General features: G+C 39.2%; 1 protein-coding gene across 5 annotated transcripts in view; it reads left to right on the top strand.

Moving 5' to 3' along the window:
* The window catches only part of SYNE2 (spectrin repeat containing nuclear envelope protein 2), a 379604-nt gene that overhangs the window by 182332 nt on the left and 176566 nt on the right, over nucleotides 1-20706 (top strand). For all 5 annotated transcript variants that reach the window (XM_032134991.2, XM_032134990.2, XM_032134988.2 and 2 more), the window contains exons 46-48: nucleotides 13950-14105; nucleotides 15544-15809; nucleotides 17463-19560. In XM_032134991.2, the coding sequence (XP_031990882.1) occupies nucleotides 13950-14105; nucleotides 15544-15809; nucleotides 17463-19560 (2520 nt within the window). The remainder of the gene's footprint in view (nucleotides 1-13949; nucleotides 14106-15543; nucleotides 15810-17462; nucleotides 19561-20706) is intronic.

Here is a 20706-nt window from a genome sequence, read left to right as displayed (position 1 = left end):
GGCATGATAGTGCACGTCTGTTATCCAGCTCCTTGGGAGGCTGAGTTGGGGGAATCATTTGAGCCTAGGAATTTGAGGTTACAGTGAGCTGTGATTGCACTACTGTACTCCACCCTCGGCGACAGAGTGAGACCCTATTTCTAATTTTGTTGTTGTTGTTGTTGTTGTTGTTGTTGTTGAGACGGAGTTTCACTCTCGTTGCCCTGGCTGGAGTGCAATGGCACAATCTTGGCTCATCGCAACCTCTGCCTTCCAGGTTCAAGCGATTCTCCTGCCTCAGCCTCCCGAGTAGCTGGGATTACAGGCATGTGCCACCACACCTGGCTAATTTTGTATTTTTAGTAGAAGATGGGGTTTCTCTAATTTTTTAAAAAAGGTAATATGTCTTAGACGATTAAGGAATCAGTGAGTGAGGCTCTTGATGTTGTATGTGTAAAAGAAACTTTTAAAACAGTATTTAAATAGCAATAGATAATCAAGACTTAGTGGCCCACACCAGTAATCTCAGCACTTTGTGGGGCTGAAGTGGGAATATCACTTGAGCCCAGGAGTTTGAGATCAGGCTGGGCGACATAGGGAGATTTCATCTCTACAAAAAATTTAAAAATTAGCTGGGCGTGGTGGCTTGCGCCTGTGTTCCCAACTGTTTGGGAGGCTGAGGTGGGAGGATCACATGAGCCCCAAAGGTTGAGGTTGCAGTGAGCAATGATTGTGTCGCTGTACTTCAGCCTGGGCAATAGAGCAACACCCTGGTCTCTAAATAAATAAGTGATAAAGTTAAAAAGGAAAAATACCTCAGTGCTTTCTATGAGATAGATTGTACAAGAGGGCACAGTCCTAACACATGAGCTTGCTAAAGGGAGTTACTTGCCTAACAACTTTTAAACTAACTTCCCAGATCCATTTTGACTGTGAACCCCCAAAACTCAATAGAGTATGTTGAGAACTATATAAAGATCATAATCTAAAAATAAGAATTGCTTTTGGCCGGGTGCAGTGGCTTACAGCCGTAATCTCAGCACTTGGGGAGGCTGAGGTGGATAGATGATTGCTTGAGCCCAGGAGTTCGAGACCAGCCTAGGCAACATGGTGAAACCCAGTCTCTACAAAAAAAAAAAAAAAAAAAAAAATACAAAAATTAGCCAGAGGTAGTGGCACATAATTATAGTCCCAGCTACTTGGGAGATTGAGGTGGGAGAATTGCTTGAGCCCAGGAGGTCGAGACTGCAGTGAGCTGAGACTGTGCCACTGCACTCAAGCCTGGGTGACAGAGCGAGACCCTGTCTCAAGAAAAAAGAAAAAAAAAAGGTTTAAAAAATTTATTAAGCTTATACTTAATCTTGAATGATAAGAGTTATTGATAGTTTATGATACAAATTTAAGGGTTATTGATAGTTTATGATACTTCATTTAAATGTTTTTTTCAGGGCAAATGGAGCAATTGAAGTCCTCAGATAATTTTCATAAGTCTGGATACAGATAACTAGTTTTTATTCTCTAGCAGCATTTTGTTTCTTTATTCTTTTGTAACATGGCTGTATCTGTGTGGCTTATTTTCTTTGAGCAATGGCTGTATTTACTTGTATGTAATATTAGAGTATGTAATATTATATAACATTAGTCTATTAAGGTCAAGAGCAGTTTTAAGATTGAACAGCAACTAGCAAAAGAAATCAGATTTATGCTTAGACGAATAAAGTACATGTATAATGTGACAAATGACATAACTGTGTTAATGACTTAAGCTGGATTCTCAATATAATGAATACATAGGACACATAAAGGCACAGTTTACTGAATTATAAATTTGATTAATATAAAATCATTGTGATAGTGAAAATAAGCACTTTAGTCATTAAAAACACTACTTGAGACTTACTTTGTGCTAGTCATTCTGCTAGAATGTGAGGATATAGTTGTCACAGCTTAAAATCTAACACTAATTAAATAGCTAATTAATACTCACTTCACATGCCTTTTTGGAATCCAGAGAGGCTTTTATCAGATTATTTTAAATAGACCCCAGAAGAATTTTTAGCAAGTTTTTATTTCTTTTACTTTTTCTTTAATAAATGTCATTAATCTCAGAATTTTGTTGAAAATGTGATAGCAATTTCCAAAAATTGCCATCATAGCATGTATATATTTGAATCCATTGCCAAGAATTTCATTTCAGATGAAATGCAGGTGATTTTGTAGATCTGGATCTTTGGTTGACCTTTTCTTTAATATTGGAAATGTTCAGGCAGACCTAGAAACAAAAGAAGTTACAAAATTCAGTATGACGGGTATTTGTGCTTATGATTCAATACCATACTGCATATTTTTATAGATGCGTATTTCTGAATTTTTACATATGAGTGGGCAGAAGTACCTTCCATCTCCTCCTTTCTATATAGGTTAAGTGAAGCAACAGATTAGGATATGGTAAAAAGTGAAGACTGTCTAATCTCTTAGGATTTTATGTGCCCATAAAGAGAAATGATAAAGAGGAAAAACAGGGAAACTCATACATTTCTAATTTATTATTTTTTTCTAAAAAATCATAATGCAACATTACAGCTTATCTGGTATCGAATGATCTTTCTTGCCCCATCCTTCTGAAATAGCAGCCTGCATGACATAATTGCTTTTTAAAAACTGAAAACCTTTGGTCTGTAATTACTTCTTTGATTTCCTTATCATTGACATAATTGTTAGCATTTCTGAATTGGTTTTGTTCTTTTCAGAAGTTTCTGAGCATTTCTAATTTGATGTTTAAGAAGGCATTTGTAGATAAATCTTGGAAGGTACAGGCAAAATGTGCAAAGCTCTAGCTGTGGGTGAGTGACCCGGAACAAAGCCTGGAGTCAGAACTTGAATGGGAAGAAAACTACTTACTGGAGAGTTTTCAATCCTGGGGTGAATTATGTCTATTTCTGGTGTTGTTTATCCTGTTAACTCAGTAGAAAAAAAAAAGTTATAACAGAGCACATAGTTGGGCCATGTGTCAGCTACAGTGTCCTACTTGCCCTTTCTGGCCAGTATGCAAATCTTGCGTCTTACTGTAGAGGTATTTTCACAATCCAAAATTTATTCCTTAATGGGATAACCAACTTACACAGTACATTTTTTTTTTTTTTTTTTTTTGGCCATCTATAAACAATGCATTTGAGAACATGCTCCAAAGTTGTAAAATCTCAGGCTGCAAAAGACCTTAGAAATTGTCTAACCTAACCCTTGTATTTCAGGTGAGGGAATTGAAGTCCAGCAGAGCTGGGACTAGAACCTAGGCATCTTTTATTTATTTTTTATGAATTTTAGAGACAGGGTCTGGCTCTGTCACTCAGGCTGGAGTGTAGTGATAGTGCAGTCATAGCTCACTGCAGCCTTGAGTTCCTAGCCCTAAGCCATCCTCCTGCCTTAGCCTCGTGAGTAGCTAGGACTCCCGGCATGTACCACAATGCCCAGCTAATTTTTTTTTTTTTTTCTGTAGAGACCCAGCCTCACCATGTTGCCCAGGGTAGTCTTGAAGGCATCCTATCTGTACTCAGTCTGATGCTCAGAACTTCTTCATTTTACGAAATGTGGTATATGGGTGCAAAATTCAGATCCAAAAAAGTGTGAGGAATGTAGGGTTAAACACATTCAAATAGGTTTTCTTTACTGTGTGACCTTTTAAAGCCTTTAAGAGGTGAATGTGCTGACTGACCTGAAGGGACTCTTTATTGAGTTCTCATGGATACCTTATCATATAATCCTAGCATTTGTTTCAAACTTTTTCCTCTTTTTCTTTTTTACTTTTAAAAAAAATCAACTCCACTATTCCACTATTCTAAGAATTTTTGTTTGTTTGTTTGTTTGTTTTTTGAGACGGAGTCTCGCTCTGTCGCCCAGGCTGGAGTGCAGTGGTGCAATCTCGGCTCACTGCAAGCTCTGCCTCCCGGGTTCATGCCATTCTCCTGCCTCAGCCTCTCCGAGTAGCTGGGACTACAGGCGCCCGCCACCACGCCCGGCTAATTTTTTTTTTGTATTTTTAGTAGAGACGGGGTTTCACTGTGGTCTCGATCTCCTGACCTCATGATCTGCCCGCCTCGGCCTCCCAAAGTGCTGGGATTACAAGCGTGAGCCACCGCGCCCGGCCCTAAGAATGTTTTGAACTTTCTCCACTCTTTCAGCTGAACCAAACCTGTTCTATCGTTCTTTTTGTTTGTTTGTTTGGAGAAAGGGTCTCACTCTGTCACCCAGGCTGGAGTGCAGTGGCACGATCATGGCTCACTGCAACCTCTGCCTCCTGGACTCAAGTGATCCTCCCACCTCTGCCTCCTGAGTCGCTGGGATCACAGATGTGCACCACTACACCAGCTAATTTTTGTATTTTTGGTAGAGACAGGGTTTCACCATGTTGCCCAGGCAGGTCTCAAACTCCTGGGCTAAGGCAATCCTCCCTCTCACCTTGGCCTCCTAAAGTGCTGGGATTACAGGCATGAGCCACCACCCCGTCCACCCTGTTTCTATCATTCTTGACAGATGTTTGGTCAACAACTGCTACATTGACAGGCCCTCAGTTTCTTTCCATTTTACTCTGTAACCCACACATTTAAAAAAAATTTTTTAAATTTTTTTCCCAATCACCTACAGGCCAAAGACAAATATACTATTAATATTGGAAATGGAAGACTAAATAAAATTCTTATTCTGGTTTACATTCTCTGGTTTGAATTCATCTGTACATCTACTCAGTTTAAATTCATTGAACAGGCAGTGAGGATCCCCACATAGACATGGTCTCTGTTCTCATAGAGCTTCTAGTCTAGATGGGGGATACACATTAATCAACTAATTATACCAATGAGAATCTAATTACAGGAACCAAAGGAAGGAACCTAGTTCCATGATAGTCTTTAACCAAGGAATCTGACCTACACTGTAGTGTCAGAGAGAGCTCCCAGGAAGCAGCATTGGAACAGAGACTGGAAGTGTCAGTTGGAGTTAACAGAGCTCAGGGCTGGGTGTGGGGAGCATTTTTGACAGAAATACTGTCTCCTCTTTTGGTGAGAGAGAGCGTGAGGAATTTCAGAAGCTGACTAGGGGCACAGTGGCTGCAACATAGGAGGCAGATGGCAGAGGAGAGTGACAGAGATGAGGCCTGAGAGGCAGGTGTGGCTGGCTGTGCCTTACAGGTCACATTAACATTTTAGATGTTATACTAAGAAAAATTGGCAGCCTCTGAGACTGTGTTGATCTGGCTTTTGGTTTTGTCTCTAATGGTGATGATGTACACTTATGCAAAGAGTTGTTTTTCACTGCTTTATATTGTAAAGCTTTAGAGAAAAAAGAAATACATCCTTTAGAGCTGGTATGACACTCTGCCCCATTGTTGCCAGGTTACAAGTATTGGATTTAGGTTTCTGCCTGTTACAAAGTTACCATAGCCATGGGCCATAGCCCCTGAATGGGAAAAGGGATAGTGAAGGTTACTGACTTGCCTCTTGTGACTGTGCTAACATGTTGGCCAAGCTGGAGACCATGCTCAGTCATTTAGAGCTCAGTATTTTCAATGCTGAAGTGAAATGTTTACTTTGTGAGTCAGGGGATGTAAAGATGAAAATGTCATGGTCCTGCCCTTAGGAGGAGTTGATGATATTCTCACCTCCTATCCTTTTCCAAACAGACCCAAATGAAAGGAAAGATACGTGTTTGAAAAAAAGCAACATTTAAAAAAAAGAGTAAACATTGTTGGCTATGTAACCCAACCATGCATTGATAGAATGGTCATTTTCCACTTTAAATTTATTATTAACTTTGAACATTTTATTTATGCTCAGAAGCTCAATATGTACGCTTTAGTACACTCTTTAAAATTATACCTTGTCTTGAGTTTATGCTAACTACAATTTCTGTTTTAAGTAGAGAAATTTTAGGAGCATGGGAGAAGGGAAAGAATGAGATATCCAGGGGCTTAGAATTTATAAGGGCTCAATGAGAGGCTGTTCATTGATAGATACTCCAGAATAGACACGGGCCCTTGAAAAGCTTGTACCTTTGGGGAAAAGTAGACCAGGAAAATCTCAAGCCAGAGAAGGACTACGAAGCTTCTTTTTCCAGTTACCAATGGAAATAAGAGGTCTTGCATGAGAAACCTAAATCAACCCTATGTCTTAAGCAGGTTTTGAGTCTAAATTTATACTAATTGCACTGTGGAGCAGGTCTAGCCAAGAAATTAACATGACAATCAGTCTCTAATCTGTCTGTCTGTCTATCTACCTACTTACCTGCCAGTCAGGCCAAAGAGATTCCCATAAGTAAGTTAAAAAAAGAAAAATCTGATAACAAATAATTAGTAAGAATGAATGAATAAATAGCACAAAGGAACACTCTACCACAAGGAGGAGTACTCATCACATCAAATGAGAGAATACCCTAAGAAAGTGAGATAATGCAGCAATCTGAAAGATATTTTACCATAACATGTTTAAAATGATGAGTGATTAAAAAAAGAAGAAATTGAAATCATAAGGAAAGAATACAGTACTTTGAGAACAAAAGGACAGATTTGAAAAAGAATCATAAGGGACTTCAACAAACAACAAAAAAAGTCATTAAATGCAGATTGCTTTGGCCAAATTAAGCAGCAAATTTGACATAGTCTGAAGAGACTTAGTTAGAATATATGACTGAGAAAATTATCACAGAATCCAACATCTATAAAGAGATGTATCCCCTACTGTAGAAGTGAGGTTTAAAATATATATATATATATATAAAATATATGGCAGAAAATAGGAGTTTTAAGAGAGCCAGAGGCTATACTGCAGTGATTGAACACATTTCTGATAAGAGCTTTAGGAGGAGAGAATAGAGAGATTGGAGAAAGGCAAAACTTAGAATTTTCCAAAATTGAGGAAAAGTATGAATCTTGTTTCAGGAAGAACAGAGAGCCTTGAACAGACTAAATAAAAATAAATTCTTATCTAAATGCATTGTAGTTAAAATAGTAAAACACCAGAGCCAAAAAGAAGAATCTTAAAGGCAACTAGAGAAAAAAGATCACCTCTAATAAAACAAGTATGTCAATAATAAATTTCTCAACATGGAAAGTCAGAAGGCAGTGCAAATAAGATCTTCAAGGAACTGTCAACCTAAGAGAAAATAGCTGTCAACCTAGCTGAATTATCATTCTAGAATGAGGCAAAATACATTTTGAGACAAAGACTGAAAGTTTATGTATCTCAAACTTCAAACAAAAATATATTCAAGAAAAGCTTAAATGTGAAGAGAAAAAATTTAAATCTTTACAAGAGAATATAAAGGAACATTTTTGTGATCTTGGGGCATAGAAGACTTTGTTAAACAGGCCCTAAAACCACAAGCCTAAACAGGAAAAGAGACAAATTTTGACTAAATTAAAACAGTATGCTTTTGTTCAACAAAAGACATCATACACAAAGTTTAAAGACAATCTACTGAAAGATAATGACAATGCATATAACTATTAGAAGATTAATATCTGGAATAAAAAAAAATAGCCCAAAATCAGTAACAACACAATAAAAAATGGACAATGGATATGCAAAAGCAATTCGCAGAAGGCAGAACTCGTATGTCCAATGAACATATGAAGAGTAGCTCAGGCCAGGCGCTCTGGCTCATGCCTGTAATCCCAGCACTTTGGGAGGCTGAGGCAGGAGGATTGCTTGAGCCCAAGAGTTCAAGACCAGCCTGAGCAGCATGGAAGACCCGATCTCTAGAAAAAAATTTTTAAAATTAGCTGGGTGTGGTGGCGTGTGCCTGTGGTCCCAACAACTTGGGAGGCTGAAACAGGAGGATCACTTGAACACAGGAGATTGAGGCTGCAGTGAGCCATGTTCATACCACTGCACTCCAGCGTGGGTGACAGAGCAAGACCCTGTCTTAAAAAAAAAAAAAAGAAAATATGAACTCTATCACTATGCTGGTAGGAATATAAACAGTAATTCAGTGTGGAGAATAAATCAATAACTATCTATTGAGAATCAAAGGGAGCACACTACTACCAGTAATTTTAACTCTACATAGATATCTTAAGGAACTCCACACATGCACAAGAAGAATCATACAAGGGTATATATCACAGCACTATCTATTATATGAAAAGTTGGAAACAATATTGTTGTCCACAGTAGTCTTAACAGATGAAAAATTTATTTTCATTCATTCAGTATAATGAACTAGATTTATAATCTGTTAACATGGATAAACCTCCAAACATACTTCTGAGTGGAAAAAACAAGTTATGACATGATACATCCATCATTCTATTTCAGTAAGAATTAAAAGCCCATAAAGCAATGTTATATGAATACTAACATATGTAGTGAAGGTATAAAAGTGTGTGTATAGACTTTAGAACAGTGGTTGGTTCTGGAGAGGAAGAGATGAAAAGGGATAGAGATTGGGCTTTAAATTATTTTTTTAATACAGAAAATTACATCACTTTAAGTCTGTGTGGTCAGTAATGTGTGTCTGTTATTGATATGGTTTGGCTATGTCACCACCCAAATCTCATCCTGAATTGTAACTCCCACAATTCCCACATGTCATGGGAGGAACCCGGTGGGAGGTGATTGAATTATAGGGGCGGGTCTTTCCTGCCCTGTTCTCATGATAGTGAATGAATCTCCTGATGGTTTTAAAAAATGGGAGTTTGCCTGCACAACCTCTCTCTTTTTGCCTGCTGCCATCCACCCAAGATGTGACTTATTCCTCTTTGCCTTCCACCATGATGGTGAGGCTTCCCCAGCCACGTGGAACTGTAAATCCATTAAACCTCTTTCTTTTTTAAATTGCCCAGTCTTCGGTATGTCTTTATCAGCACCGTGAAACAAACTAATACCATAAATTGGTACCAGTAAAGTGGGGCATTGCTGAAAAGATACCTGAAAATGGGGAAGTGACTTAGGAACTGGGTAACAGGTAGAGGTTGGAACAGTTTGGAGGGCTCAGAAGAAGACAGGAAAATGTGGGAAAGTTTGGAACTTCCTAAAAACTTGTTGAATGGCTTTGACCAAAAGCCTGATAGTGAAATGTATAATAAGGTCCAGGCTGAGGTAGTCTCAGATGGAGATGAGGAACTTGTTGGGAACTGGAGCAAACGTGACTCTTGTTATGTTTCAGCAAAGGGATTGGTGGCATTTTGCCCCTGCCCTAGAGATCTGTGGAACTTTGAACTTGAGAGAGATGATTTAGGGTATCTGGTGGAAGAAATTTCTAAGCAACAAAGCATTCAAGAGGTGATTTGGGTGCTGTTAAAGGCATTCGATTTTATAAAGGAAGCAGAGCATAAAAGTTAGGAAATGTTGCAGTCTGACAATATGATAGAAAAGAAAAACCCATTTTCTGAGGAGAAATTCAAACAGGCTGAAGAAACGTGCATAAGTAATGAGCTGAATGTTAATCCCCAAGACAGTGGGGGAAATGTCTCCAGGGCATGTCAGCGGTCTTCATGGCAGCCCCTCTCATCACAGGCCCAGAGGCCTATGTAAAAAAAAATGATTTTGTGGTCTGGGCCCAGAGTCCTTTTGCTGTGTACAGTCTAGCGACCAGGTGCCCTGTGTCTCAGCTGCTCCAGCCTTGACCAAAAGGAGCCAAGGAACAGCTTGGGCTGTGGCTTCAGAGTGCACGAGGCTTGCACGTGGTGTTGAGCCTGTGGGTACACAGAAGTCAAGAGTTGAGGTTTGCGAACCTCTGCCTAGATTTCTGAATATGTGTGGAAACACCTGGATGCCAAGACAGAAGTTTGCTACAGGGGTGGGGCCCTCACAGAGAACCTCTGCTAGGGCAGTGTGGAAGGGAAATGTGGGATCGGAGCCCCCACACAGAGTGCCTACTGGGGCACCACCTAGTGGAGTGGTCTCACTGTCACCTAGCCTGGAGTGCAGTGGCACAATCGTGACTGACTGTAGCCTCAGCCTCCTGGGTTCAAGTGATCCTCCCACCTCAGCCTCCTGAGTAGGTGGGACTACAGACAAATGCCACCACACTGAGCAAATGCCACTGTCCTCCAGACCCCAGAATGGTAGATCCACCGACAGCTTGCACTATTTGCCTGGAAAATCTGCAGACATTCAATGCCAGCCTATGAAAACAGCTGGGAGAGAGGCTGTACCCTGCAAAGCCACAGGTGCAGAGCTGCCCAAGACCATGGGAACCCACCCCTTGCATCAGCATGACCTAGATATGAGACCTAGAGTCAAAGGAGATCATTTTGGAGCTTTAAAATTTGACTGCCCCACTTAATTTCAGACTTGCATGAGCCCTGTAACTCCTTTGTTTTGGCCAATTTATCCCATTTGGAACAGCTGTATTTATCCAATACCTGTACCCCCATTGTATCTAAGAAGTAACTAGCTTGCTTTTGATTTTACAGGCTCATAGGCAAAGGGACTTGTTTTGTCTCAGATGACACTTTTGACTGTGGATTTTTGGGTTAATATTGAAATGGGTTAAGATTTTGGGGGACTGTTGGGAAGGCATGATTGGTTTTGAAATGTGAGCACATGAGATTTGCAGGGGCCAGGGGCAAAATGATGTGGTTTGGCTGTGTCCCCACCCAAATCTCATCTTGAATTGTAACTCCCACAATTCCCATGTGTTGTGGGAGGAACCTGGTGGGAGGTGATTGAATTATGGGGGTGGATCTTTCCTGCACTGTTCTCGTGATAGTGAATGAGTCTCATGAGATCTGATTGTTTTAAAAAACGAGAGTTTGCCCACACAACCTCTCTCTATTTGCCTGCCGCCATTCATGTAAGATATGACTTACTTCTTGCCTTCGCCATGATTGTGAGGCTTCCCCACCCACGTGGAACTGTAAGTCCAATGAAACCTCTTTCTTTTTTAAATTGCCCAGTCTCAGGTATGTCTTTACCAGCAGCGTGCAAATGGACTGATACAGTTATATTTTATTCAAGTTCATATGAAATATTTTATATTTTAAAATAAAACGTTTAAAATGAATGTGCAGAATAAAAATAAAATGGAGGAAAGGGTGGCGAGCAAAGGACACCTGGTGATGAAAGAATCTTCCATTCCAGGAGCCTATCAGGACCTGGAGTCTGTGTTCTAACCTCCCTGCCGCAAGCAAAGGACCTTTTACATTTGAAATGTTAGTTCAAGGGATTCTGTTGGCTTTTCGGCCAAGTTAGAAACATGGCTTTGGGAGTTGGTAAACAAACTTTTGGGGGTAATTTCAGGTTTTCAAGAATCCTTTTTCTGACTATTAAAGGCAGTTGTTAGAAATACTGCTTTTCTGTTGTGTAACCATAGTTGTTAGGTACATCAGATAAGAGAGACTAAGGGTTCCGCAATCTTAGTAGATGATGAATAACAGATAAAGTGTTCATCAGGTCCAGTATCTAGGCCTTCAATGCAGGTTCTCTTGGGCCTGGGGTGTATTTCGGGGGGTGGGGGTCCTCTAGGAAATAGTAACCATCAGATAGAAAGGAGACAGCTGTCTAGCTCATAGGACTGGCTCATAGGCAGAAAGCACCTGCTGGCCAGTGAAACCTGAGGTGTGGCACTTCTCTTTCTTCTCACACCCTTTCTGGATCTTTCCCCTGTGAGATGCTGCTGCCCTAGGTGTAGATTTTCACCACAGTGTGCCTGAATACGTTGTTGGAACCTGAGGAAATTTACAAAATTATTTCAGTAATTTGCAGCCTTTTAGAAGAAGTGACGTGCTAAATGCCAATTAAGTACTTCAAAACCAGTAACCCTGGACAGTTGAATTCTCTTTCCAGTTAAAATTGGTGAAGCTCCAGACAGTATTTGTTTTATTTAAATGAACTTTTAATTTTAGAATAGTTTTACAGTTACAGAGAACTTGCAGAGATAATACAAAAAGTTCCTTTACACCCCTGCACCCTGTTTCCCCTATTGTTAATGTCTTACATTACTATCTAGACAGTATTTTTAAGACATCAATTTCTACCTTGTTTGGGGATGTGGACATGTTTTATTCACAAATTTGATACCTCAAAGATTCTATGGACATGAATAGCACAATTAAATGATTTTTCATATATAAAGTAACCTGAAAATAAAAACGAGTGCCTTAGCAAAATAATGGACATCTTTTAAAATTACTGCCATGGTGCTTCATACATTTCAGGGCTCCACAAATATTTATTGAAAGAGCAAGTGAATGCAGATGCATTATCTCTCTGTGTCCTATAGAGAACCTCAAGTTCTTAAAGCTTTCAGAAAAGGTCAAATTACCTCGTATATAACTTGTTCTGCCTTACCTAGGTTTGAATTCTTACAACTGATTGCCTTAAGACGTAATTTATCCTTTCTTTTTATTTGAAATCAAAATGATTTTGAGCAGGGTCTGTCACCCAGCCTGGAGTGCAGTGGTGCAATCGTGGCTCACTGTAGCCTCAGTGATCCTCCCACCTCAGCCTCCTGAGTAGCTGGGACTACAGATGCATGCCACCATGCTGAGCTAATTTTTGTGTTTTTTGTACAGATGGGGTTTCACTGTGTTGCCCATGGTGAACTCGTTGAACTCCTGGGATCAAACAATCCGTCTACCTTGGCCTTCCAAAATGCTGGAATTACAGGCATGAGCCACTGCGCCTGGCCAATTTATCCTTAATGATACAGGATTTTTCTCAGCCCCTTCACCAGACTCATAAAAGGGGTGCCCCGTCTACTTGGTCCACTGTGCTCAACCCCTTGCGGGAGGGAGCACATGAGCAAGTGAGCATAGGATCTGGCCAGCTGCTCTGGGTGCCGAGACAGGAGCAAGCTGTGTGTGGGGCCTGCGGCCAGACTAGGCATGTCACCTTGAGGGGAACGCAGTGGCACCTGGGTGAGGGTGCCTGTGATCCTGAAGCCCTAGAAAGGGCTATTGCAGTGCTCCTTTAGTTCTGCTGTCTGCAGATGGTGGTATGTTAGTAGCTCAATTGGCCCCTTGCCTCGTCGTGTGGGGCAGCTGCCCTCCACCAGCAAAGGCAAAGGGCCGGTGTAACAGCCTTTCTGGGTACCCACGCTTGGTGGGTCCTGAGCTCTCATCCAGCATCCAAGAAGAATGAGGTCACGTGGATGATTGAAAGATGGTGAAGGCAAAGAATTTTACTGAGTGATGAAAATGGCTCTCAGTGGAGAGGGAAGCTGGAGGGGGGATGGGAAGGGCAGGTTGTCTTCCCTGAAGTCAGGCTGTCTCTCCCCTGAAGTCAGGCCATCTCCACCTCTACCGACTGATAGGATAGGCAGTGTGTGCTGATTGGTTTGTAATTATGCAAAAAAGATTAAAGCGAAGACACTACTCAAAGGAGAGCATAACAGTGTAGAAAACCAATTAGGAAAGGGTAGGTATATGTAAAATAGGGGAAGGGTGGGGATCAATCAGAGGAAAGTGTGTCAAACAGGAGGACAAGTTCTCAGTCCGGTCCTAGGAATTAACTTGTAGCTTGGCTTTCAGGCTTTAAACTGTCTTTGGCATGGAGGTGGGGTTTCACTGGGGACTTGCCCCATCTGTCTAGGCATTTGGCTGCCTCCTGTCACTATAATTAATATCACAAATCCATGGTGTTACCTCCATCTGGCCACTTATTTTAAACTACCAGTAGGTAACAATAAATGCCTGTTATTTGCCCTGCCCACTGTATCCTGGTGAACACTAAAGCATACACTTTTGGGTTTTTTAAAAATACCTTTTTTCTGTCTTGAAGACTATAGATTTTGCTTCAATGTACAATTGAGCAATGCTATATCCTATACTACTTTGTCAAAAAAGGTTTCATCTTGGGGTAATACCAACATAGGCATTATTATATGGAAAAATCATCTTCCTTAGTGCCCAAATATACTTTTTAAGTCTATAATCCAAGTAAACAGAAGAAACTGGAGTGTTTTCATCGAGAAAAATAAAAAGTATTTATTTGGAAAGTAGACTATTCAGCAATTAATCTTTTTATATATTTCAGGATTCAGCTGTGGAAATGGTTATGTCAAAACAACTTTCTCTTAATGCTCAAGAAAGCATAAAAAACACTGAAGATGAGCAGAAAGTCAATGAGCTGCAAAATCAACCTTTAGAATTAGATACTATGTTAAGAAATGAACAATTAGAAGAGATAGAGGTATGGAAACATAAAAACGCTGACAACATGATTGCATCATTTATCCAGTGCAATACAATATATTTTAATTGCCAAAAACTTGCTTGTACAGAGTGAAAAGTCTTATTTAACCTTTGCCTGATGATCAATTTGGTAACTGTATAATTATGTACTAAGTAACTTGTATAAATCTTTCCATTTAGAAAGTAGAGTCTAATGAACATTAGTCTTCTTTCTATTTCACAAAGTTCCTAAAAACTTAGTGACATTTGGAGATTTTGACTTGCCATCATTCCTTTTCTTACAAGTATATATTCTTCTGATTCTGACAAATGTATTTTTCCTAACAATCAGTGCTATGAGGTTCCTCCTCCTTTGTTTTTACATCTGTGTTTACATAGTTAATGTTTATGTATTTATGTGCTTCCAGCTATGTAAAGTAATCTAAAAATCCAATACATGGCCATATTTTAAAAAGTGAAACTGCAGCCAGACATGGTGGCTCATGTCTGTTATCCCAGAGCTTTGGGAGGCTGAGGCAGGAGGATTGCCTGAGTCCAGGAGTTGGAGACCAGCCTGGGCAACATTGTGAGACCCCATCTCTACCAAAAAAATACAAAAATCATTTAGGCAAGATGGTGTGTGCCTGTAGTTTCAGCTACTCAGGAGGCTGAGACAGGAGGATCGCTTGAACCCAGGAGTTCAAGGTTGCAGTGAGGCAAGATTGTGGCACTGCATCCCAGCCTAGATGATGGAGCGAGATCCTGTCTCTTAAAAAAAAAAAAAAAAGCAAACTATAAACGATCCATGCAATTTTAGCTAAGTTTCCACAATAGTAAACACGCTTCTAAAATAGGAAAGATGGGTGATGTATGTAAATAATAAAATTGAGATGAATTTTCCTTCAGATATTGCAGAACCCTTTAAGATAATAGAATGATCTAATTGACATTAAATGCTGGACCAAGGGTGAATTTTAGACTGGATTTTAACATGATTCTTGGGAAGAAAACCCTTTTAAATATTAGGGGTATGGTGGCTCATGCGTGTCATCCCAGTCCTTTGGGAGACCAAGGTAGGAAGATTGTTTGGGGCCAGGAGTTCAAGACCAGCCTGGGCAATATCGCAAGACTCTCGGCTCTACAAAAATAAAAATAAAAAAATTATCTGGGTGTGGTAACATGCACCTGTAGTCCTAGCTACTTGGGAGGCTGAGATGGGAGACCTGAGCGCAGGAATTTTAGGTTATTTTAGTGAGTTATGACTGCACCCTGCACTCCAGGCTGGGTGACAAAATAATAATAATAATTTTTAAAGGTTACAACTTTGGTTACCCTGTGTGCAAATGAGTTACCCTCTTCCTGAGATAGAGTGTGTTATCTCAAAGAGGAAAGAAGATGAATGAATTAATGCATAAATGAGTGAGTGTTTATTGACTGATATGTGTGACTATTTTTAGAAATTATATACCCAGTTGGAAGCAAAGAAAGCAGCCATTAAGCCACTGGAACAAATGGAATGTCTTAACAAAACAGAAACTGGGGCCTTGGTTCTCCACAATATAGGATATTCGGCACAGCATTTGGACAATTTGCTTCAGGCACTTATTACTTTGAAGAAAAACAAAGAAAGCCAATATTGTCTCCTCAGAGATTTTCAGGAATACCTTGCTGCAGTTGAATCCTCAATGAAAGCCTTGTTGACAGACAAGGAAAGTCTAAAAGTGTAAGTGTAATAATTTAGGACTTGCATTCTTTTTATTCAAGCACAACCATCTGCCACCTTGGACAGGCCCAGGGTTTTAAGAGTTTATATTGTGAAAGGAAATTATGATTTTAAAACCACAGTATGGAAAGTTATTTCATATGGATGCTGTCTTTGTTTGGGCTGCTGTAACAAAATACTGCAGACTAAGAGGCTGATAAAAAACGGAAAATTATTTCTTACTGCCTTGGAGGATGGGAAGTCCAAGATGAAGGCAGCAGAAGATTCAGTGTCTGATGAGGGCCTGCTCTCCAGTTCACAGATGGCACATCTTAGCTGTGTCCTCACATGGTAGCAGAAGTGCAGCTCTCTGGAGTCTCTTTTATAAGGGCTCTACTCCTATTCAAGGGGCTCCACCCTTGTGACCTAATCACTCCTCAAAGTTCCTAACTCTTAGTGCTATTACATTGGTTATTAGGTTTCCAAATATGAATTTTAAGGGACACACATTCAGACCATAACATTTAAGGAAACTGTTGGTTTCATGCAAAAAATAATTTATATAATTGAATATGTTTTACAAAGTAATTTATGAAATAATTCGCATTATAAATATCTACAAAATAGGTTTCTGTTCTATGGAATTCAGTATTATTTTTGTCAAGAATTCTAAACTATGTGGGCAGGGGAGAGAAACATATGTAATTGTTTAGTATCAGCATAATTAGTTAAATAGTTTGGTATATATTGAATATATATGTATCGGAATGGTTTAAAATATATGCACTTCGTTTGGCTTTGAAAATGATGGCAAATGGTATTAAATTTAGTCTTCATATGTAAGTATTTTCTCATTATTAAAAAAGTTTATTTTAGGCCAGACGTGGTTGCTCACACCTGTAATCCCAGCACTTTGGGAGGCTGAGGCAGGTGGATCACTTAAGGTCAGGAATTCGAGACCAGCTTGGCCAACATGGTGAAACTCTGTTTCTCTAAAAATACAAAAAAAAATTAGCCAGGCATCATGGTATACGTCCATAATTCTAGCAACTTGAGAGGCTGAGGCAGGAGAATCGCTTGAACCTGGGAGGTGGAGGTTGCAGTGAGCTGAGATCACACCACTGCATTCCAGCCTGGGTGACAGAGCGAGACTCTGCCTCAAAAAAAAAAAGATTTGTTTTATACTTATATCTAAATGGGGTTTACTTTCAGTAATAGCCCTTGAGGAAACAATTTTAGATTAGCTTGATGATTGCAGCTTTTTAGTCAATATCTTTCCCTTTGTTGGAAAGATGACAAGGGGGTTGGATATTATGGCAATATCTCTCATTCCTAGACTAACCTTTATACAAGTACTTTGCAAAATATTTTTATGTACGTTCTTCCCTTCACTCTTCATTTTTTTCCTGTGGTTATTCATTTTTAGGATACTCATTTTCTTTTTTTTTTCACTCAAAGTAAAAGCCAAGATACTCATTTTATAGGAGAGTTTCCTACACCAATTGAAAGCCACAGTAAACAAGATTCTGATTTTTATTTTAAGGATAGATTATTTTTACAGCCTAATTTTTTCTGTGAATTTAGAGCAGAATTAATTTCTAATGATATTTATACACATTTTAATGTAGAATAAGCATTAAATATTAACAAGCTCTATTTTTATTCTTTTTCTAGAGGACCACTGGACAGTGTAACATATCTGGACAAAATTAAAAAATTCATAGCATCCATAGAAAAAGAGAAAGATTCTTTAGGCAACTTGAAAATCAAATGGGAGAATTTATCAAACCGTGTGACCGACATGGATAAGAAATTGTTGGAAAGCCAGATTAAGCATCTTGAATATGGTTGGGAACAAGTGGAACAACAGATTCAAAAGAAGTATTCTCAGCAGGTAGTGGAATATGATGAATTTACAACCCTCATGAATAAAGTACAGGACACTGAGATTTCTCTGCAACAACAGCAGCAACATCTACAGTTAAGGCTGAAGTCTCCAGAAGAACAGGCAGGGAACCAAAGCATGATCGCCTTGACCACTGACCTCCAGGCTACCAAGCATGGATTTTCTGTTTTAAGGGGACAAGCTGAACTTCAGATGAAGAGGATTTGGGGAGAAAAAGAAAAGAAGAATTTGGAGGACGGAATAAATAACTTGAAGAAACAATGGGAAACATTGGAGCCATTATACTTAGAAGCAGAAAATCAGATTAAGAAGTGTAACATAAGGAACAAGATGAAAGAGACTATCTTATGGGCCAAGAATTTGTTGAGTGAACTTAATCCCTCCATTCCCCTTCTCCCAGATGACATTCTTTCACAGATCAGAAAGTGCAAAGTGACACATGATGGCATTCTAGCTAGGCAGCAGTCTGTGGAATCGTTGGCTGAAGAGGTCAAAGATAAGGTTGCTAGCCTTACAACCTATGAGGGCAGTGATTTAAATAATACCCTAGAGGACTTACGGAATCAATACCAAATGCTGGTTTTAAAATCAACTCAAAGATCACAGCAATTAGAATTTAAGTTGGAAGAAAGAAGCAATTTTTTTGCGATAATAAGGAAGTTTCAACTTATGGTTCAAGAAAGTGAAACACTGATAATTCCCAGGGTAGAGACAGCTGCCACGGAAGCTGAACTAAAGCATCACCATGTTACTTTGGAGGCATGTCAAAAGGAATTGCAAGAAATTGACAGTGGAATCTCAACACATCTTCAGGAACTAACAAACATCTATGAGGACCTGAATGTGTTTGAAAGATTATTTCTGGATGATCAGTTGAAAAATCTTAAGGTTAGGACCAACAGAATACAAAGATTCATTCAGAATAAATGTAATGAAGTGGAACACAAGATAAAGTTTTGCAGACAATTCCATGAAAAAACATCAGCGCTTCAGGAGGAGGTTGACAGTATACAGCGCAATGAACTATTGCTTAATCAAGAAGTAAATAAAGGTGTTAAAGAGGAGATCTATAATCTTAAAGACAGACTCACTGCTATTAAGTGTTGCATCTTACAGGTATTGAAACTTAAAAAAGTGTTTGACTATATTGGACTAAACTGGGATTTTTCACAACTTGACCAATTACAAACCCAAGTATTTGAAAAAGAAAAGGAACTTGAAGAAAAAATTAAGCAGTTGGACACATTTGAGGAAGAACATGGCAAATATCAGGCATTACTAAGTAAAATGAGAGCTATTGATTTGCAAATTAAGAAAATGACTGAAGTAGTACTAAAAGCTCCTGATAGCTCTCCGGAAAGCAGACTGCTCAATGCCCAAATTTTAAGTCAGAGAATTGAGAAAGTCAAGTGTTTATGTGATGAGATAATAAAGAAATTAAATGAAAATAAGGCCTTTGATGACTCATTCAAAGAGAAAGAAATACTACAAATAAAGCTGAATGCAGAAGAAAATGATAAGTTATACAAAGTTCTCCAAAACATGGTATTAGAACTCTCACCAAAAGAATTGGATGAAAATTTTCAGGACAAACTGGAAACTTCCTTACATGTTTTAAATCAGATAAAATCTCAATTACAGCAGCCTTTACTTATAAATTTGGAAATTAAACATATTCAAAATGAAAAGGACAATTGTGAAGCATTTCAGGAGCAACTTTGGGCAGAAATATGTAGTATTAAAGCTGTGACTGCTATTGAGAAGCAAAGAGAAGAAAACTCTTCTGAAGCGAGTGATGTGAAGACAAAACTACGTGAGTTTGAAGATCTTCAAATGCAGCTTAACACAAGCATTGATTTGCGCACAGTAAGTTTTAAAAATTGGGCGGTTAGTGGCCGGGTGCAGGGGCTCATGCCTGTAATCCCAGCATTTTGGGAGGCCAAGGCTGGCGGATCACTTGAGGCCAGGTAGAGACCAGCCTGGCTAACATGGCAAAACTGCATCTCTACTAAAAATACAGAAAAAAAAAAAAATTAGCTGGATATGGTGGCACATGGTTGTAATCCCAGCTCCTCGGGAGGCTGAGGTACAAGAACCAACTTAAACCAGGGCGGGGGAATTTGTAGTGAGTTGAGATCCCGGCACTGCGCTCCAGCCTGGGTGACCAAGCGAGACTCTTGTCTCAAAAAAATAGTAAGATAAAATTGGGCAGTTAGTGCATCTATTTTTATTTTGTGATTTTCTGTTTTGCAAATGTCTGTAATTCTAAAGAAGCTATAGGTTCTACATGGAAATTCTCTACAGAAAGATAGCCATTTTCAAAAATTACAGTGAACTGGTTTGTAATGCTGACTCATACTGCATCTAAATGCAGTGCCTTCTAGTTTAGAAAAGGACAAATCTGACTCTTTTATTTCTGTTTTCCTCGTAGTCTCTGTTGAGCTCAGAACATTTTTTAAAATTTGTTTTCTGTTTTGTTTTTAGAGGTAGTAAGATATAATGGAAGAATAACTAACATTTATGTAGAACTTACAGTGTTGGAGGCACTGTGCTAAAAATTTCATGTTGAATTTTCATAGCAACTCTGTGAGATGAGTGCTATTATTAGCCCCGTTTAAAAATAAGGAAATTGAAGTTTAGAAACATGAAGATTTTTCTCAGAGTCCTGAGAACAGTAACACAACCAGAGCAGGGAACATCACATTAAGGTCCATGGGCCAAATCCTTCCCACAGTGCCTGGTTTTTATAAATAAAGTTTTATTGGAATATAGCCATACCGTACATTTGTTTTTGTATTGACTGTATCTGTTTTCATGTTATAGCAGCAGAGTTGAGTAAGTTGTGATTATTTGCTCACCTCTGTTGGAAAGTGACTCCAACACACTCCTTTCCCTTCCTTTTGATATAGTGGATATCTTAGGCATCATTGAAATTCACACTGTGCTGAATATAATGCCATACATAGTGTTTTCAGATTGATCACATTAAATTTATAGAAGGGGAAGTTAACT

This window comes from Hylobates moloch, unplaced genomic scaffold, assembly GCF_009828535.3.
Source record: "Hylobates moloch isolate HMO894 unplaced genomic scaffold, HMol_V3 SCAFFOLD_16, whole genome shotgun sequence".
NCBI lineage: Eukaryota > Metazoa > Chordata > Mammalia > Primates > Hylobatidae > Hylobates > Hylobates moloch.
Note: the sequence above shows the minus strand (reverse complement) of the source record. Positions and strands in the feature narration are given on the sequence as shown.